General features: G+C 42.3%; 1 protein-coding gene across 1 annotated transcript; it reads right to left on the reverse strand.

Annotated features, from left to right (window-relative positions):
• Window positions 1–475: 475 nt before the first annotated feature.
• Window positions 476–27,755, reverse strand: LOC122784535 (interphotoreceptor matrix proteoglycan 1). Its single transcript, XM_044049840.1, has 21 exons — window positions 27,432–27,755; window positions 23,054–23,275; window positions 22,812–22,978; window positions 22,159–22,202; window positions 21,899–21,948; window positions 19,875–20,038; window positions 19,638–19,661; window positions 19,154–19,303; window positions 18,466–18,524; window positions 18,135–18,155; window positions 15,921–16,117; window positions 15,770–15,825; window positions 14,508–15,623; window positions 14,142–14,174; window positions 14,069–14,107; window positions 12,539–14,000; window positions 10,680–11,323; window positions 5,664–5,883; window positions 4,510–4,717; window positions 3,009–3,094; window positions 476–2,038 (listed from the first exon to the last, which is right to left on the reverse strand). The coding sequence occupies exons 1-20, from the start codon at window positions 27,496–27,498 to the stop codon at window positions 3,055–3,057; spliced, it is 4,983 nt and encodes a 1,660-aa protein (XP_043905775.1). The 5' UTR covers window positions 27,499–27,755; the 3' UTR covers window positions 476–2,038; window positions 3,009–3,054.
• Window positions 27,756–27,806: the final 51 nt, after the last annotated feature.

The following is a 27,806-nucleotide window of genomic DNA, read 5'->3' on the forward strand; positions in this document are numbered from 1 at the left end:
AAGTGTAACGTGAACAAAGTCGTGAGAATTTAGACTTAACTGACACGTAAAAGATTAAAAAGTGCTCATAAACAAACACGTAATTATCCTACGGTGAACATCGTCGTCATGATCGCGTTTTTCAGCTCTGGACCTTTAAACCTATAAATGGTTATAGAAACACGTTTATCGCAGTTTAGATTCACTCTGAAAACACGAGCATACAAACAAACAAAAACCTTAATGTCGAGTCGCTCCGAGCTCCGTCCTGTGACTTATTTTTTTTTTGCTTCCGTCAGTTTCTTCTTCTTCACGTTACAATCACTCCTGAGGAAGCTCCGCCTCTTTTCTAATGTTGATCTAACGATGAATAAATTCACTCATGTTTTCACTCACCTGCTCGTCTCTCAGTCTGTCCACGACGGCGTCGTCAACGGCGACCGCGCGTCTGAAAGAAAACACTGGAGACAAAGTGAAGACGGACGTACGACTTTTCTTCAACTGTTTGTATTTTTTTACTGAAACTTAACGATGTATTTACACATGCTAACACCCACACACACACACACACACACAGAGTTATTTTACAGTGAAAAAATAAGGTTTCATTAGCTGATTCACTGTCACTCCTTGTACGACAGCTGGCGTGACTGAAAACTTCATTAACAGTTAACGAGTAATCGAACAAAATCTTACAAGGAAAGTTTTAAAGAACATTTGTAATCCAGAGTAATTGGTTTTCACACAATAAATCGATTTTTTTTTTAGCCTAAAACTTACTTAATAATCCTTGTTAGCGTCAACATGCTAACACTGTACCACTGGGTAGAAACCTGAGGATTAGGCCCTGCCTTCCCTGACATAAGCATTAGGTCTGTGTCCAGTAGCAAAAGTCTAACAGCACAACATTATTTAGCCATACAAAACGTTAAAGCTAACCTGTCTTTAAATTTTTTTTTTTTGCTTTTGTTACTGCATGCTAACCAGTTAACCACCAGCCAGTCACATGACCGTAGGACCAAGTTGCTGCTCGCATTTTTATGACGTAACATAAAGACAAGTTTAAGACAAACGTGTCCATTTAAGCTTTAACAAACACTTTACTGAAGTTAGCATGCTTATTAGCTACTTAGCACAAAGTTATACTAGCCTACACTAAATTGTGGTAATGAAGGATTTTATATAACTTTTAAAAAAAATAAGTGTTTTATAGCTTCTTTCATTTTATTTACACCCTCAGGCATAAGTTTAATTTACTACGCTTTTAAGTCATTAAGGACAAAAATGTCCACTTCCAAAAACTGCTTTAAAAATAGAACAAAAACGTTTTTTGGGGGGGGGTTAAATCTTTTGATCAACTTCAGTCCTGATCAAAACGATCAGACACTGAATAAGTAGCATGATTTTTATCCTTTAAATGCCAGTTTGATCACATGATGCTAAAACAAATAAAACCTCAAAAACATTACTTCAAAATTGTAATCTGTTATGTTTTTGGAAGTGGACGTTTTTGTCCTCAAATAGAAAAATTTAAATTCCAAAATTTGTCAAGAGAAACTTTTTCTGGACATTTATGGACATTGTTGTCCATAAATGCTGACCAAGAGGATTAAACAAGTTAGCATGCTAACCAGCAAGCCACCAGCAACACAGTTTATTGATTTAAGGTTTTTCAGTCATTTTGTTCCTTCGTTCTTTTTCTTTGAATTTTGTTGCATGCTAACCAGCACGTAGCATCAGGTTAAAGAAAATGTCAAAATCAGGAAATGTTGTAGATTAGAAGAAAACTTGTTTAGTCGTAAAACAGAACAGAAAATATGTTGTTACGACAAAAAAAAACAAAAAACAGTCCAGAGTTGATCAGTAAACACCTGATCGTCAGCAGAGCTTTTCTCCTGCGACAAATCTTCCCAAGTTTGTTTGTTTGTTTGTTTGTAGTCGTATGAGAGTCACGGTGCCCTGAAGGGGGCGCTGTCTCTGATGTGAAGCACTAACGAGTTTTATCCTGAAAGAAAATGCTTGAGTCCATCGTCCACTTCCTGAGTCTGTGTCCTCACGTCTGCAGGTGAGAAGGAAAGGTCAAAGGTGAGATTAAAGGTTTAAACGTTTCCTACATTTCCCATGATGCCACTCAAACACAGTACGAGTCAGGATCTGGTTACAGAGGCTTTTTCTGACCTGATGAAAACTAAACTACACGCTGAAATCTTCTGGTTTAATTATTCCAGTTTATCACCGTCTTTGTTTATAACTCAGACAAATGGATTATTGATGTTTTCAGGCATTTTTTGAGCTAAATATCACAAAACTTAAAAACTTTTGTGACGTGAAGAAACCACTCACCCTCCCACACCAAAGCCCACAGAGAAAACCAGTGATTTTAACATCACACACACAGGAGCTGTTGATCCACTGCTGCCTCCATCACTAAGTTCTAATGTCTTATTTTGTCAATTCCACTTTTGAAGTCCTTCACTCAGTGACACAAAGTGACCACACGAGGCAGCAGTAGACCAGCAGCTCCTGTGTCCCCGCCAGCTAAAATCCCTGCTTTTCTTTATGGGCTTTGGTGTGGGAGAGTGAGCGTTTTACAAACTTTACTTTCTGTCTGACAGTGAGATAAAGACGTATTCTTAAGATATCGTAGACTTAAACTGACTCCGAGAGTCTCACACGTGAACTGTTCGGTCTCGTGTCTCGGGTCAGAAGGTGGAGCAGACTAATGAGCCCGAGGAGAGACATGAACTGTGGATAAGTCGCGGTGTGTTAATGTGCCAACGACAGCTTCTCCTGCTCCGTCTCACAGATCCTGTGGGAGGTTTAATTACTCTCCGCTCACCTCTGTGTCTCTAAAACTCGATACTGTTCCAAACCAATGTTTCTCCAGACCATCAGGGCCGATCACTGTGATTTAGAGCAGGCGGTCGTCTCTGCTATGGTCTGGAAACACTGCTGAGTGAGCAGAGCCAGCACCAGCACATGATTGCACACGCGGGATTAAAGGCAGAACATCACTGCCTCGCTCTCACCTCCTCCTCGTGTATTCTCAGGCGACGTCCAGCAACATAGATTTTCTTAACTGGTCAGGCCGAGCGCCGACGAGCGGCGCATGCGTCTGTAAACAGAGAATAATGAAGCAGGTGTGAGAGCGGAACAGAACTGCAGCCACAGCAACTCTGCTACACGCCCTCAAACCAGAGCTGAGGACACTTCCTGAGGACACTTTGACACGTGCAAATGTCTTCTTCACAAGACCCAAGTGATTCAGGGGGAAAAATATCCAACTGTGATTTTTGTGATAAAACCTTTTAAAATTTGCATTTAAGAAGCTGAAAAATGACAGAAAGTAGAAAATATTCAGCACCAAACCCCCTTAAAGAACTCTTGTACACTTGAGCTGTGATGTTATTATCATCTGTGTTTGACCTTCAGCTGTCGTCTCCTCTGCAGTTTCAGAGGCTAAATGGAAAAATTCAGAGAATTAAATCTCTTCTGTGCGAGAGAGCAATAGGCCCGATGATGATGATGATGATGATGATGATGATGATAAGGACGTAACCTAAAGTTTCTCGGAGGAGATGAATGTTTAAACTCAGAAGTCAAATGAGATTTTCTCCGTCAGTCTGTGAGTCAGTGGTTCATTAAATAAACGCCTTCTCTCCATTAAAAATCAACATAGCATTGATTTACAGCGCCGAGGGCTGGAGATGTGAGAGATGAGAGGAGACAAAGGCAGTAAACAATGTTTGTGTTCATTTACTTCACACCATCGACCAATGTGTGTGTGGTTAAAGGTCTCACATCTGAAAATAACACTTCTCTCTGCAACTATGAATGTCGGAAAAAGTACAGTACAGGAAGTACGTCAAAAACATCGTAAAACAAAAGAGCATGATACGGTAAGTCGTAAAAAACATCATAACATAGTAAGGTGTCAGAAATGACGTAAAAACATTGTAGTATAATGACAAGTGTCGTAAAACACCTCACAATATCGTAAGGTGTCAGAAATGACGTAAAAACATTGTAGTATAATGACAAGTGTCGTAAAACACCTCACAATATCGTAAGGTGTCAGAAATGACATAAAAACATTGTAGTATAATGACAAGTGTCGTAAAACACCTCACAATATCGTGAGGTGTCAGAAATGACGTAAAAACATTGTAGTATAATAAGAGAAAAAGTTCGTAGTACAATGAGAACTGTCGTAAAAACATTGTAACATAGTGAGGTGTAAAAAATGTCGTAACAACAGAAATATACTTACACAGTATGCATAATATAGATGTTGCGCGATTGTCATACTAGAGTATGACATCATGGAATAAAAACATCGTAGTATAATAAGAACTGTCGTTAATAACATCACAATATCGTAATGTATCAGAATATCGTAAAATTGTCTTGATAAAATTAAAAATAAAACATCCCAGAATATTAAGGCATTAAAAAAACATTAAAAAGTCGTAAGAATCAAAAACATCATAAACACATGAACAGTAAGATAAGGAGTAAAAGCGTGTTTACCTGCAGATGGCACCGTGTCCAGGAACGATGTGACATGTCCCCGTGCTGCAGTAATTCGGCTGCAGGACACAAACACTCTGACATGGCTGAGCGTCCACAGACAGGAAGCCTGGCTCACACACACACTTCGCTTCCTGTGTACGAACATTCACCTGGCAGCGAGAAAAGTCGTCACACGACAGGAACTTACAGGGATCTGCTCGGTCAGCTGTGAAGACAGGAGACAAAACGTCCTCTAAAATCTGTGACAATAAAGACAACTACAATCCTAGTAGTTGTCTTAAAAATGACGTAAAAACATCATAATATAATTGTCTTAAAAATGTGGTAAAACATCGTAATATATTTGTCTTAAAAATGACGTTAAAAACATCGTAATATAGTTGTCTTAAAAATGTGGTAAACATCGTAATATAGTTGTCTTAAAAATGACGTAAAAACATCGTAATATAGTTGTCTTAAAAATGACGTAAAAACATCGTAATATAGTTGTCTTAAAAATGACGTAAAAACATCGTAATATAGTTGTCTTAAAAATCGTCGTAACATAGTAAATAAGATGTTGATGATAATGATGATGAGACACAATCAGCCTCCTGTGAGGCAGAGACTCACTCATCATCTTCATCTGCAGCTCTGAACAGCTGAACTGAGACACACACACACACACACACACACACGCACAAACACACATCTGATCACTGAGTCTGTTTGAACGTGTGTGTGTGTGTGTGTGTGTGTGATCTCTGCTCTGCCTCCAGCTCCTCTGCGTGGACAACATTACAAGACAAAGCTGGTGGAGGCTGAGGAGAATACAAACAAGCTGCTGCTGCTGCTGTTTGTCCTCACACTCAAGCTCTTGTTGGACGTCAGTGTGACGCAGCTGGAACATAAACAATGAGCTTAAAGGCCTTCACTCATTTCTCCCTCAAGGCTAATGTCACAATAGAAATAAAGATTCATCTTTAAACACAGTCATTCATTCACTCCAACTTAATAAAACTCAAGCTAGTTCTTTTGCTTGGAATGTTCCAGTTGTTTTGTGGAGGTTGTGAACTTGCAACACAAGCACTCACTCACTCACAGAACCATCGTGTGAGTTGCTCATCGACCATGTTCTCCTGGACTGGAGGCAGGTGTCATACGTGTCATACCTGGTTCGATGTCCAGGGAGCGTGTGTCGATGTCGATGTGCATGTTCCTGGCGGCGGCGGAGCAGAACTCCTCCAGGACGCCGTGGACGGCCTCGGTGACGTTGTACGGCACAGACTTGGCGAACTTCATCTTGCTGTTGACGACCACGCTGCCCTTCCTGAAGTTGAGTATCTCGAGTTTCTTGAAGCCCGTCAGGTTGGCCTGCAGGTACGGCAGCAGCTGGAAACACCACAATAACTATTTTAACCTTTACTATTTTAACCGTTACTCACTTTCACAACATAGTAAAGGTCATGAGAGGGCACGTAACAGACTGACAGGCCTCAGACAGAGATATGAAACAGGATAATGGGATATTAATGATAATGTGTTGTTAAAACATCGTAGTAATGTGTCCAAAATTACGTAAAAACGTTGTAGTAATGTGTCAAAAATGTCATAAAAAACATTGCAGCATTGTGTCAAAAATGTTGTAAAAAAAACATTGTAGTAATGTGTCAAAAATGTCATAAAAAACATTGTAGCATTGTGTCAAAAATGTTGTAAAAAAAACATTGTAGTAATGTGTCAAAAATGATGTAAAAACATCGTACTAATGTGTACAAAATGACGTAAAAACATGTAATCAAATCATCGCATCAAATAATATGTAAAAAAAACGTAAAAACGTTGTAGTAATGTGTCAAAAACGTAAAAACATTGCAGTAATGTGTCAAAATGGCGTAAAACTTATCGTACTAATGTGTCAAAAATGACGTAAAAACATCGTAGCAATGTGTCAAAAATGTCGTAAAAACATGGTAGTTATGTGCCAAAAATGAAGTAAAAACATTGTACTAATGTGTCCAAAAATGACGTAAAAACATGGTAGTTATGTGTCCAAAATGAAGTAAAAACAACGTAGTAATGTGTTCAAAGCGACGTAAAAACATCGTACTAATGTGTCAAAAATGACGTAAAAACATCGTAGCAATGTGTCAAAAATGTCGTAAAAACATGGTAGTTATGTGTTCAAAATTAAGTAAAAACATCGTACTAATGTGTCCAAAATGACGTAAAAACATGGTAGTTATGTGTCCAAAATTAAGTAAAAACAACGTAGTAATGTCTTCAAAATGACGTAAAAACATCGTACTAATGTGTCAAAAATGACGTAAAACATTGCAGTAATGTGTCAAAAATGTCGTAAAAACATGGTAGTTATGTGTCCAAAATGAAGTAAAAACATTGTAAAAATGTGTCAAAAATATCGTAAAAACATGGTAGTTATGTGTCCAAAATGAAGTAAAAACATTGTAAAAATGTGTCAAAAATATCGGAAAAACATGGTAGCACTGTGTGAAAAATGTCGTAAAAAGACCATAAATGTTTCAGAGGACAGGTTACAGAAAGGTCAGACAGGTTACAGACGGACAGATGGACAGGCCTCAGACAGAGACATGAAAATGAGATAATGGGATATTAATGACCACGCGTTTGGTTTCATTTATCAAATCACTTCAGTCGCAGATGAAAATCTGAGATAATTAGATTTGTGTCTTCAATCAGATTTTCTGAGCATCTGTCATTTTATACACGAGGTGATTCTGGGTCTGCTCTGCTCTCATGAGTCTCTTATTACACAAGAAAAGTTTCTGCACAACTTTTCTGATGATTTCTGTTGGAAATATTCACACACAAGGACTTTAGTGCGCTAGAATATCTTAAAAACACGTGTCCACGTCTTTATCTCACTGTCAGACAGACTTGGATCCACTGCTGCCTCCATCACTAAGTTCAAATGTCTTATTTTGTCAATTCGGGATTTGAAATGCTTTTGTTCAGATTCACCTCAGTGACACAAAGTGACCACACGAGGCAGCAGTCGACCAGCAGCTCCTTTGGTGTGGGAGAGTGAGTGGTTTACAAACGTCAGTTTCCTGTTGGAAAAGTCTGTCTCACAGTGAGACCAAAGCCTTAAAAATGTGCTTCAGATATCGTTCTGGCAGCAGGGGGCGCTCACAGCACAGTCAGCTTTACGTGTCAATACAACCACACTTACAAATATTTAACAAAAAATCTTGAAAAATTGGATTCATTCCATCATCAGAATGAATTTATAGCCGCTGCGTGTGTGTGTGTGTGTGTGTGTGTGTGTGTGTGTGTGTGTGTGTGTGTGTAGTAAATAGATTATTAAGCATTAGTGGCAGCAGCTGCAGCTGATGAGATTGTGTTGTTTACCGAGGCGACGCAGTTAAACAACACGACGGCTGATTAAGTTTATTTCAGTCGTCACTTTTCTCCACTGATTCCTCCTGTAATCGAGGTCGTCGAGCATCGAGGCAGACGCCACGTGAACAAATTAGCATGTTTCACAATCCACACACACACACACACACACACACACACACACTCCAAACAGCCTCGGAGGTGCTACATTTCAACAACTCAATTAAGCAAAAGAAACAAACACTTGACAGTTTAGTTTGTGTAACTCCCACATGACCTCTGGTAATTGCTTGGACTGACGCAGTTTCACAGAGACTGTTGAGTGAAATGACGCGTCGTATCATAATGACTGTGTAAAATAAATTTTAAATTTGCAGTAGAAAATATTCACATTAAAGAAGCTGAAAAATGACAGAAACTGAAAACAGTTGAAGATGAATTGATGAATAATTGATTAATGGAGTAATTGCGGCAGATTCCTGGTCCACACTGAAGTTGAGTGCAGTAAAACTCATGTTTACATTAAAGCCTCGTGACCACCGTGTGTCTCTGTGTGGATTCTTGGTGGACGCTGTGTTTTCAGCAGCTCATTAAAAACAATGACACGCCTCCTCGTCTCTGAACGGCAGCCGTGAAACGTCGGCTTTGATTAAAAAACAACTCTGATCAATAACTTTTAAACGTTCACTCACTGTAAACTGCAGAGATAAAAAACTCCTTTTATTTAATCAACCCTGAGTTTTTTGTCTTCATTCAGTCACTAAATCCAGGAGGAATCACACGTGTTTTCTCACAGACAAGTTAACATTTGAAGGTTTGCTGACTGTGCACCAGCTTCTGTCTCTGCATGTTTAATTTACACAACATTCACACCTGGGGAACACACACACACACAGAGAGAGACACACACAAACAGACACACACAGACACACACACAGAGACACACACACACATGCAGAGAACACAAACAGACAGACACACACAGAGAGAGACACACACACAGACACACACAAACAGACAGACAGACAGACACGCACACACACAGCGACACACAGAGACACACACACACAGACACAAACAGACACACACGCAGAGAACACACACAAAACAGGGCTGACACACAGGACGTGACAAGTGAGAGAACACAGACACACAGACACTGGGACACACACACATGCAGAGAGAGACACACACAGAGACACAAACAGAACACACAGACACACAGACAGAGACACACACAGAGACTAAGCAGACACACAGAGACACACACACAGAGAGACACACAGAGACACATACAGAGACACAAACAGACAGAGACTGAGAGACACACAGACATACAGACACACTGGACACACCCACATGCAGAGAGAGACACACACAGAGACACAAACAGAAACACACAGACACCTGCACAGAGAGAGAGACACACACACAGAGACACAAACAGACACAAACAGACACACAGAGACACACACACCACACATGAGAGAGACACACACAGAGACACAAACAGACACACACAGACACACAAGCATGAGAAGACACACACTGACACAAACAGACACACACACACACACATGAGAGACACACAGAGACACTGATACACACAGACACACAGAGACACACAGAGCACACACACACGAGGGGACATACACAGAGACACAAATAAACACACACGCAGAGAGAGACACACACAGATCCACACAGACACACACGCAGAGAGAGACACACACAGACACAGAGACACACACACACGCAGAGAGAGACATACACAGAGACACAAATACACACACAGTGTCAGCAGTCGATACAAACAAATGAGTGTTTTTGTAAGAGCTGTTAAGACAGCGTGTGTGTGTGTGTGTGTGTGTGTGTCTGTGTGTGTGTGTGTGTGTGTGTGTGTCCTTCAGTAGAATAAAGTGTCTCATTACACAAAGAGCAGAAATCTTTACACCACAAACAATTAACTGGGAGTGAAAAAAACAAACAAAACAAACAGCCAAAGAGTGTGTCGACCACTGTCGCCAACTAGTTTGAAATTACACGGAAAAATACACTTAAATGCCCTTTAACTCCATCCAATTATCCCTTTACTTGCACACGGACGAAAATCTCTTTAATAATACAGAGAGAAACAGGAATGGTCATCCTGACACCTCAAATATCAATATGTCGCCAAAATGGACACCAAGACTCTAAATGGCCGACTTCCTGTTGAGTTGAGGCCATGGTGACGTTCAACTTTTGTGTTCGTCTTCCCACCAAGTTTCGGGGGAATTTGGTGGAAGTCAGCGTATGCCGAGTGCCGAGCGCCCCCGCCATTCGTGGCTCGGGCCGTGATTAAAACACACACACACACACACACACACACACACAGCCCTGACACTGTGATCCAGATCATTTAAACCAGCTGCAGAAAAACACATCTCGTAAATGAAACTGTTGCCCGGCTGCTAATTGAAAGAGATTTACAAGCTGCACTCAAGCGAGAAACAAACAAATAAATACATTTAACTGCAGAGAAAAAGAGAGAACATACAAACAGCCGAGTACATAATATATTACCTCATTAAGATCTGAAGCTAATTCAATTAAGTCAGTGAGTCTTAAAGGGATAATTAAGGTTTTTTGAGAGTGTGGTTGCAGTCAGTGCTATCTGTGCTGTGAGCGCCCCCTACTGCAGAGAAACAGTACGGTCATACGTACTGTTTCTCGAGACGTATGACGGTGTTGTCAAAAAAAGATTACATTACTTCTAACACATGTTTATTAGACGTGATATAAAGTTGTTAGAGTGTCTGACTCACCATGTCGAGGAAGGTGTTCTCCAGGGATCTGTACTCGGGCGACGTCTTGTTGAAGAGGTCCTCAGAGAAGTTCATGTTGGTGACTCGCAGGCTGAAGAACACCACCAGCTCCCGGCCATGGCTCGCTGCAGTCATAGAGGGCGTGGTCAGGTACCGCAGTGTCGGAGTGGGGGTTGTGACGTCGTCACCTGCTGCCATGAAGCCACTACCCTCATGCAGCGGCTCATTTGCCTCCGTGGTCACCACATCTGTTTCCTCCAGCTCCACGGACAGGTCTTTCTGGCCAGTGACGCCAGCAGCCGGCGCCGGAGAGCTGGTTTGGCTTTCGCCTCCTCCCTGCTGCTGTGTCTCTTCTAAGTCTTCATCTGTGACGACAGCAGCAGTCTCATTTAGCTCCGACTCTGTGAGATCAAACTCGGAGGGGATCACAGTTCGCTCCGCTACCTCAAAGAGTCCAGAGTCTGGAGTCGGGCTGGACGAGGAAACTTCAGAAGCAGACGTAGCCGGAGGTGAAGGGAGGGAGTGTGAAACCGGCGGTGCTGTCGCGCTGATGTCTCTCTCCGGGGAGGAATCACTTTCTTGTGTCGCCTCCGGCTGGTCTTTGATGTTCTCTGTTGTGTCTCGTCTATCTGAAGCTGCCACCTCTTTGAAATGTCAGAGGTAAAAAAAAAAAAGCTGAATTAAATCATGGATGCTCAACAAAGGATTTCCACAAATTACAGAAATGAGCCTGAATCATGCATAACACATTCAAACGGCTTCATGCTTAGATTTTAGCTTAAAAAAGGGGCTTCTGTCACTTCTGTCACTTCTTCCACAAATGAAGTACAAATGAACATCACTTGAGTCTAATGTGGGTGAACCCGGCGAGGACACCGTTTTCACCAACTTCACAATGTTCACAAACCCCTGGCATGTTAGAGGCGGGCTAAACGCAAGGACAACAGAGAAGTGACATCCAACACGGCGGTCACCGTAGAGCGGCTGTCTTTTTCCATTCCTCTGTTGCTTCCAGAACTATGCAGGATTTTTACCCCAATTTAACAGCTTCAGAGTCATTGTGCGGGTTAAACATGTTGCGGGGTCACTGGGGGCCGTCTCCACTGCCCTCTACTGTCTGTTAGTGGAAAAGCAGCCTTGCAAGATTCAGGGGCGCCGACCCAGAGTCCTCAGAATCAGGAGAGGATACAACTGTCTGACCGAGCGAGGGGCCACACACGAGTTAATTGCAAGAATTAAAAACCACAGAAGCATGAAAAACGGATGTTGACTAACATGGACATGGCTCCACGGCTTGTGTTCGCCAGCTCTGTGGAAAACAACGGTCAGCTGTGAGGTTTTACAACAGTGACGATAATGAAGTTGACAATGGACGCATGGATGTTTAAAAAATGATGTACTCCAGTACTGTAGGGGGAGCTCCAGATTAGCAAAGTTCTGCTTTAATGACTTGCGCCACGGATCTCCCCAAGATGAAATCGTTAGATGTCGGTACTATGAAGCCATCGCTCCTAAAAAAAAACTACAACTGTCGCTCTGCATTTGAAAGTGGGAGGGGACACCATTTCCAAACTTGACTCACTACTCTAGTGGTGTTGTTGCCTCACAGCAAGAAGGCTCCCATTTCCACCCAAATTCTCCCATCACCAGCTGTTCCTCGACTAGTTCCCAGTCACTACATTTGTGAGAAAAAGCTAATCCGTCTCGTCCATCACACTCCAGGTTTGAACTGCTCCCCCCTCAGGATCCACAAAAAAATGTCAACAAGAAATGCACAGCTCTAAAAACATAACATTATTAAGTCAGAGGACTTTTAAGTATCTTCTGTAATATCTGCACAGACACAGATTCCTGCTCACCTGCAGTGATGGAGGTTGTCTCAAACTCCAGATTGTCCTCTGCTTCCTCTGTGGTCACTGAAGGCCTGGAATCGTTCGCTGGGACGTCAGGTAAATTATTGACATCAAAATGATACTCAAGGACCTCATTATCTTCAACAACCTGAATAGTGTCAGCACCAAAGTGAAGGCCTTTCCTACCATCTAAGGGGCGAAGGACTTTAATGGATTCTGCTGGAGGCTCAGTAATGTATTCCTTTGTTTCTGGATCTAAAATCTCAACCACCTCCTCCTCTGGATTTTGTTCGGGTACATCAACATCCTCCTCTTCTGGTTCTAGAACTTGAACTGTTACAGTGTCACTTGATTCTGGCTCTGAAACCCCAGGAACTTCAACTGGCAGTGAAATTTCAATCATATCTTCCTCTGGTTCTGGATTTTCCTCCATCTCCTGTGGCTGGGTTTCTGAAGGTAGTTTGGGTTCTGAAATGTCAACTGGCTCCTCTGGTGTTTCATCAGAATCTTTCCCCAGTTCCACAACTTCTACCACTTTATCACTAGGTTCAGAAACTACTTCTTGTTCCTTCTCTGGTTCTACACTCTCAACCTTGACAACTGTTGATTCTGTCACCTCAGTAAATTTGTTTTCCCCCTTGGGCAACAACTCTGGCTTTGATTCCAAAGAGTCGACCACACCTTCATCTGGTGTTGGAACATCAGGAATATCTTCTACTGCTTCCTCAGAAACCTCCCTTACAGTTTCTTTTGCTAACTCAGTTACCATTTCCTCTGTTAACTCAGTTACCAGTTCCTCTGTTAACTCAGTTACCAGTTCCTCTTCTACCTCAGGTACAGTTTCCGCTGCTACCTCAGGTACCATTTTCTCTGCTACCTCAGGTACAGTTTTCTCTGCTACCTCAGGTACTGTTTCCTCTGTGAACTCAAATACCGTTTCCTCTGCTACCTCAGGTACCGTTTTCTCCACCACCTTAGGTACAGATTCCTTTGCTACTGCAGGTAATCTCTCCTCCGCTAGCTCAGGTACCATTTTCTCAGCTACCTCAGCTACCGTTTTCTCTGCTACCTCAGGTACCGTTTCCTCTGCTACCTCAGGTGCTATTTTCTCTGCTACTTCAGGTACCGTTTCCTCCACTACCTCAGGTGCTGTTTCCTCAGATACCTCAGGTACCGTTTCCTCCACTACATCAAGTACCATTACCTCTCCTACCTCAGGTACCGTTTCCTCTGCTACCTCAGGTATTGTTCCCTCTGCTACCTCTTTGGTTTCCTCTACCTCAGTAATCGTCTGTAGTACCTCTGCTACCTCAGGTACAGTTTCCTCTGCTACCTCAGGTACAGTTTCCTCTGCTACCTCGGGTATTGTTTTCTCTCCCACCTTGTGTACCATTTCCTCAGGTACTGTTTCCTCTGCTACCTGAGGTACTGTTTCATCTGCTACCTCAGGTACTGTTTCCTCTACTACCTCAGGTACTGTTCTCTCCGCTACCTCAGGTACTGTTTCCTCTACTACCTCAGGTACTGTTCTCCTACCTCAGGTACTGTTTCCTCTACTACCTCAGGTACTGTTTCCTCTGCTAGGTACTGTTTCTCTACTTACTGTTTCCTCTGCCACCTCAGGTACTGTTTTCTCTACTACATCAGGTACTGTTTTCTTTGTCACCTCAGGTACTGTTTTCTCTGTCACCTCAGGTACTGTTCTCTCTACTACCTCAGGTACTGTTTCCTCTACTACCTCAGGTACTGTTTCCTCTGCTACCCCAGGTACTGTTTCCTCTACTACCTCAGGTACTGTTTTCTCTGCCACCTCAGGTACTGTTCTCTACTACCTCAGGTATTGTTTCCTCTACCTCAGGTACTGTTTTCTCTGCCACCTCAGGTACTGTCTCTCTACTACTTCTACTACCTCAGGTACTACTGCTACCTCAGGTACTGTTTCTTCTACTACCTCAGGTACTGTTCTCTCTGCTACCTCAGGTACTGTTTCCTCTACTACCTCAGGTACTGTTCTCTCTGCTACCTCCGGTAGCCTATTATTGGAGACCTCCAGTAAAAATTCCTCAGGTACTTTAGGTTGTATATCCACAGGCTCTGAAGTTGGACTTGACATGTCAACTATACCTTCTTCGGCAATTTCAGTTATGTCCTCTTCTGGTTGCAAAAACTCAACTCCTTCTTCCTGTCCTTCTGTCAAATCCTCAACTACCATCTCCTCCGTGTCTGAAACCTCAGGTGACACTTCTTTAGGAGGAGATTCTACTGCAGGGTCTCCTTCCGGCTCTGAAGCACCAACTTCCTCTGACACCTTTAATTTAGCTTCTTCTGCATCAAAGTTTTCAGGTTGTTTAGGATTTGGCTGCAAAACCTCAAACACTCCTTCATTAGCTTTGACCTCTAACTCTCTCTCTGGTTCTTGCAGTTCAATTCCAGTTTCTACAACAACTCCCTCCTCGTCTGGAAGAGCATTTGCCTGGTCAGCTTCTTGAAGACGGAGTGTTAACTCGGTGGGTGGTTGGCCTGTGAGGGCAGAGAGTGTTGTGACGGCTTGTCCCAAACTAGACAGTGCCTCTTTGGTTGAGGCTGTGGTGGTTAATAAAATGGCAGTAGTGGTAGTAAAATCAACATCCACACCAGGACTGTGGCTGTCCTCGTCTACAGGAACTAGGTCCTCTTCTGATATCAGGTTAGGGGACAGGCTGATATATGAAGCCTCCGTCTCCAGCTGAAAAATCACCGCTGGGGTCGGGATGTACTCTCTCACAAGTTCGGCAGTTTCATCATGACGAATGGTCTCAATCTCGTGTGTAATGATGAGCGATTCCTCTTTTTCCTCCTCTCCGCCTTCACTCGATGGCTCACCCACATTAATCGCCTCCGATTCATCAATGAGATCCTCTCTGGTGGGCGGAGCATCACTCCTAAACTCTGTCACCGCCATCACATCGTCAGGGAGAGCTGTGGGATCCAGCAGGGTCACCAGGGCATTCTCCTTCTCCAGGGGCGTGAGAGGAACTGGCAGACGAGGTTTGCCCACCTCCGGCTCCTCGGTGACCACTTCAAACTCGTTGTGAGAGTCTGGTTCACTGGACTGTGGGAAGATGAACGACATGAGAATGTTAAGCCCTATAAGAAAAGCTTTCTAAAGCCTGAGCATTTCCTGAAAACCAATCAATTTCTCTCCATTAAGAGAAACCAATTGTTAGTCACCACCCTAAAAACAACCAAACATCTCACCTTGTTCACCACTTCTACTGAAGATGAGGAGGTAAACGCTGGCAAGAGGCTGACCTCTGTCAAAGAGAAGACAAAAAAATATTCTAACAATATATTTTGAAGTTGAAGCAGAAACTGAAAAAGCAGAAACTATACGTGACGTTGCATCTACCTGGTTCAAAGTTCAGCGAGTCCAGGTCGATGGGCAGGGACGCCTCTTCTCTTAAAGCCTCCGTCACCATCGCCCTGAGGGCGGAGTCAGCAGACAACTCCGGACTGTTGGTCGGCGCCTCCGAATTCTCCCCCGGGTTGATTTCAGGCGACGTGACGTCAAAGACGAGAGAGTAGAGCACCGAGATTCCTCCAGACCTGAGGAGAAGACGCACATACTGTAAACCCTTTAATTCTGTCCATTTTGTCCACACACAAATGTCTTTGTTTTTGTCCACAAACCAAAATTATTCAGTTTTTATTATTTCTTTGTTATCTGGAGCAAAGAAAGTAGAAAATATTCACATTTAAGAAACTGAAAAATGACAGAAAGTAGAAAATATTCACATTTAAGAAGCTGAAAAATGCCAGAAAGTAGAAAATATTCACATTAAAGAAGCTGAAAAATGACAGAAAGTAGAAAATATTCACATTTAAGAAGCTGAAAAATGACAGAAAGTAGAAAATATTCACATTTAAGAAGCTGAAAAATGACAGAAAGTAGAAAATATTCACATTTAAGAAGCTGAAAAATGACAGAAAGTCAAGAAAATAAACGCTCAAAACAATTACTCAGTTATAAGAACAGTAAGTTCTAGTCTCGACAGAGTAGAGACATGAAACCCGACCTTCACTTACAGTATCAGGAAATAATCAATAACACGTTGGTTTTCTTTAATTTAAGCTTCAAAATAACAAAAACGCTACGAGTTTGTCTTTGACAAGTTTCTGTCGACTATTTTCTCAATTAATTGACGACTTGATTTGGTCCATAAATGTTTCTGTCAGAGTTTATCACACTGACGGAGGAAATGACACGAAACATGTGGCAAAAGAATAAAGAGGACAGGACTCTATCGTCCATATTACACACACACGGAAATGCTGTGTTTTTCTGTAAAAACCAAACATCTGCCAAACAACAGCTCTTCCTCATTAGAGCTTCTCCGTCCTCGGACACAGCTGCTTTGTCTCGAGTGGAGCTGATTTTTGTCCTGCTCGCGTGTGCGTGTCCTCTCGTCTCTACGAGCGACTGCCGGCCTGACTTTCATTCTCCTCGTCTCACATGTGAGAATATGTTTTTTGGTTTATTTGCTCTCCGGCGTGCTGTGCCCGTGCGCTTGCATTTTAAAAAGGGTCGTACACGTCTACGCCCACTCCCCCGCTGTTGAAAACACTACACCTGCTGCCCGGCGCGTCCTCACCTGGCTTCACACCGCTGCTATTTTTGCAGAGATGGAGTCAGTGGAGGCGGCCCACACAACAAAAAGGCTTTTTAACTCTCCAGGCTGAGCACAGGGCATTGAACTGCTCCCGCTGAGGGAAACAACCTTCACCGAAAACAAGCAAAACAAGCTTTTATTCCTCCGCTTTTGTCTTTTGTCTTCAAAGATGTTTTTTCTTTCATGTGACGGACAATCTGGCCTGCCACGTGTGTCCTCTTCCTCTTTGTAAAGGTAAGGGACATCGTGGAAGCAAACAAAGTCCTGCTTCCTTCTGTCTTCTTCAACCTCAAGGTCTCATGGTTTTTAACGGAGACGCAGATTTGTCTGTGAAGGCGAATCACGTCCACAATAACAATAAAACACACAGAAGAGGCTGTTGTCACACTGTACGAGTCACATTTTTACAAATCCTTTAACAGAACACCTTCTGAGAATGTCCTCACTTTCTGAAAATATCCTCACTTTTTTAAAAATATCCTCACTTTCTGAAAATGTCCAGATTTTCCTGAAAATGTCCTCACTTTAAAAAAAAACGCCTCACTTTTTGAAAATGTCCTAACTTTTCTGAAAATGTCTTAACTTTCTGAAAATGTCCTCACTTATTTGAAAATGTCCTCGCTCCCTGACACAGTCTGACACACAGCGCCCCCTGAGGTTGTTTCAGTGTCTGGCAGACAGAGAACCAGGACCACGGATCATGAATCTGTCCAAACATTTAGAGGACGAGCTCCTGCTGAGACCTCGTCTCCGTGTTATTGACCATGACAGACGCGAGGACGTCACCTTCAGCTGGAGACACAAACACGCTCAGGTCCCAGCAGGTGTCTCCGTCCTTGTCTCTGTTTGGACACTTTTCAGTGTTTTGGATCCAAGCTCAATGCTGAGCTGTGTGTGTGTGTGTGTGTGTGTGTGTGTGCGTGTGCGTGAGCGTGAGCGTGTGTGTCACTTACCCGTCAGTGTCCTGAGTCTCGCTTATGTTGGAGAGAAGAAAATCAAGAGTAAGTTTTAGAAATAAAACACACACACACACACACACTCTCACTCACACACTCAGCAGTTTGTGTTTTACGACACTGAAACGCCTCGATAAGTAAAATTCACTTCAGTTAATGAGACGCTGTATTTTCTCTAAACTCAACATTACGACGATACCAACTTTATTTATAAAAACTCAACCAATATGAATCAAAAAAGTGACAGGAAAATGTGCTGCACATAGAAATACAGAGCATTTAGCGTTTATTGCGTCTCTCTCTTTAAATCACGATGTTTACAACTGACCTGATTCGCAGCACGTTGATGGTTTCAAATCCTGGGAGTTTGTCAAAGACGTGCTGCATCTGAGACAGAAGACAAAACAAAAACTGAGGTCAGTGAAGATCTGACGCGTTTGATAAGGTCACACAGGAAGTGTGTGTTAGTGAGCGTGAGAACAGGCCGACCTGTCAGAATAAAAGATGAGATGAACTGTCTGTGACTCCTAAAGCTGAACATGGTTTCTCTGAAAATGCCCTGACCTTTTGAAAATGTCCACACTTTCTGAAAACATTCCCTTTTTGAAAATGTCCTCGCTTTTAGGAAATGTCCTCAGTTTCTGAAAATGTCCTCCCTTTCTGAAAATGTCTTTACTTTTTTGAAAATGTCCACACTTTTTGAAAACGTCCTCACTTTGACAGACTCTCCCACACCAAAGCTCATAGAGAAAATCAGTGATTTTAGCCGTCAGGGACACAGGAGCTGCTGGTCTACTGCTGCCTCGTGTGGTCACTTTGTGTCACTGAGGTCAATCTGAGTGAAAGATTTCAAAAGCCGAATTGACAAAATAAGACATCAGAACTTAGTGATGAAGGCAGCAGTGGATCAACAACTCCTGTGAGATTTTTCTCTCTCTATCATTTTCTTTCTAGGAGTGGGAGAGTGAAAGCTCAAAACAGGAAACGTCTATAAACAGAAAAGCAGGAAGTCACACCTGGTCCTGCAGGTGATGAGCCAGATCCACGTACTGCGGGGAGTCCGGGTCGTCCAGCAGGTCTCTGTAACCCGGATCCACCAGGTCGATACTGAACTCCAGCACTCGCTGCAGCGGACTCTCAGGGACCACATTAGGAAGCTCCGGGTCCTGCACGGCAACAAAGAAACAAACAAAGACTGGAGTCAGTGCAGAGGAAAAACCAGAAGAGTTAAGAGAAACAAAGGAGTAAAAGAGAGTAAAACATCAGTAACAGAAACAGCACAGAGACAAAATGTGTCCACAATAATAAAAATAATAATAATAATAATAATAATGATGATGTCAGTCCGTGTTCAAACAGTAATAAGCTGCTCTCATGAAACAACAACAGACAAACAGACAAACAGAGACTTTGTCCAAACAAAAGTCCTCCTGTCACTCACCTCCTCCAGCTCCTCCCACTCTACAGTCAACATCTGAAAATGTGTTAGCTCAGTATTACCTCCTCCTCATTCTTCTCCTCCACCTCTTCTTCAATCTTCTTCTTTTCCTCCCCTTCTTGCACCCACTCTTCCTCCTCTTTGTCCACCTTCTCCTCCTCTTCTTCCACGTTTTTCTCCTTGTCTTCTTGCACCTTCTCCTCTAGCTTTTTCTCTTCCCCCTTCTCTTCTTCCACCTTCTTTTCCTCTTCTTCTTCCACCTTCTTCTCCTTCTCGTCCACCTTCTCCTCCTCTTCTTCTTCTTCCACCTTCTTCTTTTCCTCCTCTTCTTCAACCTTCACCTCCTCCTCAGACTGGGTTTCTTCCAGGTCCTGGTCTGGTGAGGAGCTCACAGGAGTGAGATGGACGGTGAAGGTGAGGACAGTCGGTGTCTCTGTGGAGTCGATCGTCTGAACGTCTGAACCTGAAGTGACATCATTTCACATTTTTACACGTGTTCAAGCTTCAGTTTGAGTTAAAATTCAACATTTTAGTGGAGTGACAGACTTTTATTAGTGAAGAACCAGAGATCGAAGAACATCAGACTTTTCAGCTTCTTAAATGTGAATGTTTTTTACTTTCTGTCATTTTTAAGCTACTTAATGTGAATATTTTCTACTTTCTGTCATTTTAAGCTACTTAATGTGAATATTTTCTACTTTCTGTCATTTTTCAGCTTCTTGAATGTGAATATTTTCTACTTTCTGTTATTTTTCAGCTTCTTAAATGTGAATATTTTCTACTTTCTGTAATTTTTCAGCTTCTTAAATGTGAATATTTTCTACTTTCTGTAATTTTCAGCTTCTTAAATGTGAATATTTTCTACTTTCTGTCATTTTTCAGCTTCTTAAATGTGAATATTTTCTACTTTTTGTCATTTTCAGCTTCTTAAATGTGAATATTTTCTACTTTTGTCAGCTTCTTAAATGTGAATATTTTCTACTTTTTGTCATTTTTCAGCTTCTTAAATGTGAATATTTTCTACTTTCTGTCATTTTTCAGCTTCTTAAATGTGAATATTTTCTACTTTCTGTCATTTTCCAGCTTCTTAAAAGTGAATAGTTTCTACTTTCTGTAATTTTTAGCCTCTTAAATGTGAATATTTTCTATGTTCTTCTTTCTGTAATTTTCAGCTTCTTAAATGTGAATATTTTCTACTTTCCATCATTTTTCAGCTTCTTAAATGTGAATATTTTCTAATTTCTGTAATTTTTCAGCTTCAATGCATTATTTTCTATTTTCTGTAATTTTTCTTAAATGTGAATATTTTCTTTACTTTCTGTAATTTTTCAGCTTGAATGTGAATATTTTCTACTTTCTAAGGTCATTTTTCTTGCTTAATGTGAATATTTTTCACTTCTGTCATTTTGGCTACTTCTATCGTGAATATTTTCTACTTTCTGTCATTTTTCAGCTTTTGAATAAATATTTTCACTTTCTGTTATTTTTCAGCTTAATGTGAATATTTTCTACTTTCTTGTAATTTTTCAGCTTCTAAATGTGAATATTTTCTACTTTCTGGTAATTTTCAGCTTCTTAAATGTGAATATTTTCTAGTTTCTGTAATTTTTCAGCTTCTTAAATGTGAATATTTTCAACTTTCTGTCATTTTTCAGCTTCTTAAATGTGAATATTTTCTACTTTCTGTCATTTTTCAGCTTCTTAAATGTGAATATTTTCTACTTTCTGTCATTTTTCAGCTTCTTAAATGTGAATATTTTCTACTTTCTGTCATTTTTCAGCTTCTTAAATGTGAATATTTTCTACTTTCTGTCATTTTCCAGCTTCTTAAAAGTGAATAGTTTCTACTTTCTGTAATTTTTGTTACTTAATGAATATTTTCACTTCGTCATTTTTCAGCTCTGAATGTAATATTTTCTACTTCGTTTATTTTTCAGCTTTCTTAAATGTGAATATTTCTACTTCTTGTACTTTTTCACTTTAAATGTGAATATTTTTCTATTTTCTCTGGTAATTTTTTCAGCCTCTTAAATGTGAATATTTTCTACTTCTGTAATTTTCAGCTTGAATGTGAATATTTTCTACTTTTTCAGCTTCTTTAATGAATATTTTCTACTTTCTGTCGTTTTTCAGCTTCTTGAATGTGAAGACTTTCTACTTTTTGTCATTTTTCAGTTTCTTGAATGTGAATATTTTCTACTTCGTCATTTTTCAGCTTCTTAAATGTGAATATTTTCTACTTTTTGTCATTTTTCAGCTTCTTGAATGTGAATATTTTCTACTTTCTGTCATTTTTCAGCTTCTTAATGTGAATATTTTCTACCTTTGATGTCGGGGAGTTTCAGCGTCGCAGCCGGAGGAGACGCTGATTCTCTGCGGGAGAATAAAAACAGACTGAAACATAAACCTCTGCATTTACATCGCCTGCATGTAAATAGAATATATTTGTCTGTTTTGTTACTCGTATTGTTTTTGGTAGTTTGTGTGTTTCTTTGGTGTTTGAACGGTCAGAGTCACTGTTAAACAACTAAATTCTGTTCATTTTTACATTAAACTTGAACGTGTTGCGGTGGCGTGTCTTACCGCGGCGGCGGCGGCGGCCTCCGGTCTCTCAGTCGACTCATCCTCTGTGAACAAAACACAAACAAAAACAACAACAGCAGTTTGTCCAAAGGCTCCGTTTGGAAAATTCACTGTGACAACAAGCTGACCGTCAGAATTCACCTCCTTTTCTTGTTTGTTTGTTTGTTTGTTTGTTTGTTTCTCCCACACCAAACCTCATGGAGAAAATCAGAGATTTTAACATCACACACACAGGAGTTGTTGATCCACTGCTGCCTCCATCACTGAGTTCAAATGTCTTATTTTGTCACTTCGGCTTTTGAAATCCATCACTCAGACTTCACTCAGTGACACAAATTGACCACACGAGGCAGCAGTAGACCAGCAGCTCCTGTGTCCCCGCCAGCTAAAATCGCTGATTTTCTCTATGGGGTTTGGTGTGGGAGAGTGAGTGGTTTACAAACTTCAGTTTCCTGTTGGAAAAGTCTGTCTCACAGTGAGATGAAGACATGAACAGGATCTTAAAGATATCGTAGATTTAAACAGATTTTAGTAGGTTAGAGTATTTTGTGAAGATACTAAAATCCCAGCAGCCAGCGATTTACCCTTTAAGACACTTGGTCTGATGGTGTGTGTATGTTTTGTTGGACAGACAGACAGACAGACGTCTTTACCCGCTGAACTAATCTCACGTGCTCCTCAGAGCCGCTGAAGTTCTTGGCGAGGTCGGAGATGCAGAGCGACTCGTGCTGACACGTGTGAACCCATCGCTGGTACTCCGCCGTCCCGGGAATCCTGTCCAAGAAGATCCTGAACGCCTCCCACACCGCCTCCTGACAAACTGAGCGCACAAACAAACACGATAAATAAAGAAAGCAGCGCGCGCGCTCGTGTGTGAGTGTGTGTGGGTGTGTACCTCTGAGCTGGTAGTACGCCTGGTGGCTGGCGAGCACTTCACTGACGCTCTCTTCAGGACAGATCTTCACTCCGGAGTGAATGAACACTGACCTCTTGGCTCGAGGTTTTCCCACGTCAGAACCCGAACTTTGGGCGTATGTCGACACCGTCAAGAGTTCCACCAGGCGCGTGGAGGCGCCGGCGTCCGCCGGGACTCCCGGCCGCAGCCTCGCGTCATTCTCTGAGCAGGAGAAACGAGAACCGTGAGGAGTCAGTGTGAAGGCTTATGAACTGTGTTTACAAGTAATATGACCACAGATGGTCAGATGGAAACCCCGCCCACCTGGTAAGAATCGCAGGGAAAGATCAAGAGCAAAATGTTCGTTTATCCAGTTTTAGTTAACGCTGCTGGCAGGAAAATAAAGGAAATTGGCTTTAGCCACCAAAATAAAAGACTCACCTTATTAAATATCTTTAGGAACACGTTCACGTCTTCATCTCACTGTGAGACAGACTTTTCCAACAGGAAACTGTCTGTCTGTAAACCACTCACTCTCCCACACCAAAGCCCATAGAGAAAATCAGTGCTTTTAGCTCACTGGGACACAGGAGCTGCTGCTCCACTGCTGCCTCATGTGGTCACTTTGTGTCACTGAGGTAAATCTGAACGAATGACTTCAAAAGCCGAATTTGACAAAATAAGCATTTGAACTTAGTGATGGAGGCAGCAGTAAATGTAGATGTTTATCTTCCCTAAATCTGTCCCATCCCCGAGGTCCACATTAGTTCTACGCGCTGTGACTTTGACGTATTGACGGCACGAGTCGAGGGTCTGAGGGAAATCACTTCACGTCCAGACTCTGCAGCTGAGACAGAGTCTGACGCTGCCAAAGAAAAAGCAGGGACTGTAAAATCGACTGGACGTCTGCTGCTGGAGAACAACTCTGTTTGTTTGAATGGTTCTCGTTTGTGACGGCTCCTCCTCCTCCTCCTCCTCCTCCTCATCAGCAGCAGCAGGTGTCCGCTCCCATTTACTCGGCCCTTATTCTAACTGCCCTCTCACTTGAAAGCCGCCGTGTTCTCTGCTGCTTGTATGAGAAACCTTCACGAGCAGGAGGACATTTAAAAAAAAAATTAAAAAAATAAATCAGGTGAAAAAACGAACAATAAAGGGAACAGGAGCAGTCTCCATGGTAACTGCTTAACCTCAATTCACCCTCGTTTTAGAAAGAGATGGCTTTTTGAAGTGTGAGGTTCTGACAGACAGACAGACAGACTGTGTCGTGTCGGGATTAACTGATCAGATTTGCCATTTCCTAATGATTGTTATTTATCAATCAGCTATTCATGGAAGAATGATGCATTTTCGTGAGTGGAAACCTCATCCATGTCGCAGTCACTAAAACCGGCACACGCCACCAGCGTCACCGCTCCCTCTTCCTGACGCCGCGGACGTTTATGAACAAAGTCGACGCACAGACGCGATATTCTCGCCAGCCGGGCTCCAGTTGAAGTTTTTTAATTTTGGCAGAAAAACGACGGCCAATCAGCACAGAGATTCTCGGCACGACGTCACATACTCGCCAGGGGCCGGACTTTGATTACGACTACGATTCAGGGCCCACGATTCCATTATGAAACGATTATCGATGCATCTTCATTTATGGAATAGATTTAAGACGTAAATAAAATATCAATTTAATCATTCAGAAATATTGTATTTTATTGTTTGAAAATAATCTTGTTCTTTACGCCCCCTGACTTGTTCTTTACACTCCTTCACTTGTCCTTTACGCTCCCTCACCTGTTCTTTACGCTCTCACCCTACTCTTGTCCCCACGCCTCCCTCACTTGTTCTTTACGCTTCACTTGTCCTTACGCCTTCACTGTTCTTTACACCCTTCAATTGTTCTTAAGCTCCTTCACTTGTCCTTTTACGCCTCCCTCACTTGTTCTTACACTCCCTCACTTGTTCTTAAGCTCCTTTCACTTGTTCTTACGCCTCCCTCACTTGCTCTTTAAGCTCCTTCACTTGTCCTTTACGCTTCCTCACTTGTTCTTTACGCCCTCACCCCTTTCACTTGTTCGCTGCCCTTCACTTGTCCACGCCCCTCACCTGTTCTTTACGCCCTCACTTGTCCTTACTGCCTCACTTGTTCTTTTTTTTACGCCCTTCACTTGTTCTTTACGCCCTCTACTTGTTCTCTTATGCCTCTTGTTCTTACACTCCTTCACTTGTTCTTTACGCTCCTTCACTTGTTCTTTATGCCCTCACTTGTTCTTTACACTTTACACTTACACCTTCAATTTGTTTTTCACGCCCCTCACTTGCCACGCCCTCACTTGTTTTTCACGCCCCTCACTTGTTTTACGCCCTCACTTGTTTTACACCTTCACTTGTTCTTTCCCTTCACTTGTTCTTTACGCTCCTTCACTTGTTATTTCCCTTCACTTGTTCTTTGCGCTCCTTCACTTGTTCTTTCCCTTCACTTGTTCTTTATGCTCCCTCCCTTGCCGTTTACACTCCCTCACTTGTTCCTTGTTCTTTGCGCTTTACGTTCTAACGCTTCAAGCTCGCTGTGCGCTCTCTGATCCACGACTGTGACAGGTTTAAGTCGATCTCGACGTCCGTCTGTCTGTCAGAGTTCAGGGTTCACTCTCCCTCCTTATTCCCCACTCACAGTAAAAATAAAAGCACTCAGTTGCACTTGAAGTGTGCCTGGAATAAAAGCATCCAAACACCGGCGCGCGCTCTGCGTTCTCGCAGACGGCGCCGGGGCTGAGTGGGAGGTGTAACTCAGCGGGCAGCCCACTCAGTCAGTGCTTTTAGAATAAATATATGTTACATGAAATGTTTCTGAAGTGACGGTGAGGCTCAGCCTGTCCACGTCGACCTGAGACTTCTCGTTTTATCTGAAGATATTTTGTTTTTTAATCCAGACAGTCTTCGTCTCGCCTCCGTCTAAAGGAAAGCTGTAATTCAACTTGTCAAGCTGCCATCACTTTGGCAGCAAATCCACCAAACTGTGCCATTATCCGGTTTTATTGTCTATTCTTATTGTTTGCATATGTTTGCACATATTCGGCGCCTCCATCTCTGAACCACTAATTTCAATTTGGCTGTGGGATCGGTAAAAGACTGGGAGAGAGTAATCGCCCAGCTCTTTGTTATTTGGGTGTGTTTTACATAATTCCACTGGCTGAGAGAATGAAAAACAACAAAATATGTTACTACTAAGGATGTAACATCTCTCCCAATTTCACAATTTCTCCCAGTTTTCAGTGGAGAAGAAAGTGAAAGAACTGTTTTTAAGTGTCATTCTTTGTTCCGCACCAATTATAAAATTCACACTTTAAAAACCCATTCAAAGTTCAAATTATACAGCCTAAAAACACCATCACACTGTCTGCAGTAATCACCATGTGGTCCAGCAGAGGGCACCGTGAGAGACACTCAGTGTTTCCATTCATGTTAAAAGTCCAACACAATCATTCAGTTTTCTTAATGTCTTAGTCTGACTAAAACGGAGCAAGTCTTAGTCGGACTAACGTACCTGGATAATGTGGCATATAGTCCGATTAGTCCTTCATGTATACACCTAGTCAGACTAAGACAATAATTCAGTTTTCTTAATGTCAATTAAACACATCAGTCCGACTAAAATGGAGCTAGTCTTAATAGGACTAATGTACCTGGATCATGTGATCCCTCTTCCCGTCCCTATTTTTTTGAGCCCCAGAATGAAGAAACCTTTGGTTTTGGACACTTTGTCTTTGTGTTTGCAGTTGTCCAACTTCACCAGGTCCACGTCTGTCTCAAGTAAAAGCGAGAATCGTCCACAAAAACTTTAAAACACTAAATAGTGAACTCTGGCACGTCGTTCAGCTGTTTGATGGGATAAACTCTGCTAGACTCCGCCCGCCTCTGCTCTGCCGCTGTCTACACACAAACGCTCCCGTCAGGTCTGAGGCCACAAACGAAGAGGAATAACAAACAATCAGCAAAGGTTAGGCAGCTTTAATCCATCACGTACCCCTCTGTTTCTTTTCTTTGCGAAGGTTTTTGTTTTCTCATGTTTCACTTTGGTCACAGTTTCATGGTAAATCACCGTCAGCTGCCTCTGCAGTTGAGAAGTGCCTCACAGACACATTTGCCGTGCTTTTAAAGCGGCGACAGTGTCGCGTCCTGTCATCTCCTGCACTTTAATGATTCTGCAGTCAAGTGCTTATGCAATCATAATAGGCTTTGCATTTCCCAGTGCCAGCAACTTTACCTTATGTGTTCAGACACTTTTTACCCTTTAAATCCTCCTTTCTAAACGCTCCCGTCCACCCAGCGCCAACTTTATTCGCCCTGTGAATAAAGAAGTGTTTTTGTGAACAGAAACGGGGCTCACCTTTAATTCCAGTGGCGCATGGAGCGAGCGAAGCGAAGAACAACACGAGTCCAAGGCCCAAGAGCATTGTGGAGGAAGACTTTCCCCAAATATGAAGGTCAAAGTAAATCCAGCAGGGGGACGGGGAGGTGGGAGGAGCTGGGAGGATGTGGGTGTTGTCTCTCTCTCTCTCTCTCTCAGTCTCTCTCAGGTGGAGACCATGATGTGGTGGTAGAGGGTCTGGAGGACGGTGGATCCTTCAGGCCTGCTCAAACACTAAATGAGCGGCGGTAAAGCAGCCTCTTCAGTCCAGGAAGCGCAGGTGAAGTGTGGCAAGAGTGACGAGGTTAAAAAGGCATAATCTGATTATGTAGCCGTCAGACATAATCCGTCTTT

The sequence above is a fragment of the Solea senegalensis genome, linkage group LG17 (genome assembly GCF_019176455.1).
Source record: "Solea senegalensis isolate Sse05_10M linkage group LG17, IFAPA_SoseM_1, whole genome shotgun sequence".
Taxonomy (NCBI): Eukaryota; Metazoa; Chordata; class Actinopteri; order Pleuronectiformes; family Soleidae; genus Solea; species Solea senegalensis.

Excerpts from the sequence above, each read along its gene's own strand:
- LOC122784535 (XM_044049840.1), bottom strand. The coding sequence starts at position 27,498 with ATGCTCTTGGGCCTTGGACTCGTGTTGTTCTTCGCTTCGCTCGCTCCA. Across the intron at positions 18,525-19,153 it reads CTCATCACCTGCAGGACCAG|ATGCAGCACGTCTTTGACAA; the intron begins GTGTGACTTCCT and ends CTTCTGTCTCAG. Across the intron at positions 14,175-14,507 it reads TAGAGGAAACAGTACCTGAG|GTAGTAGAGAAAACAGTACC; the intron begins GTAGCAGAGAGA and ends ACAGTACCTGAT.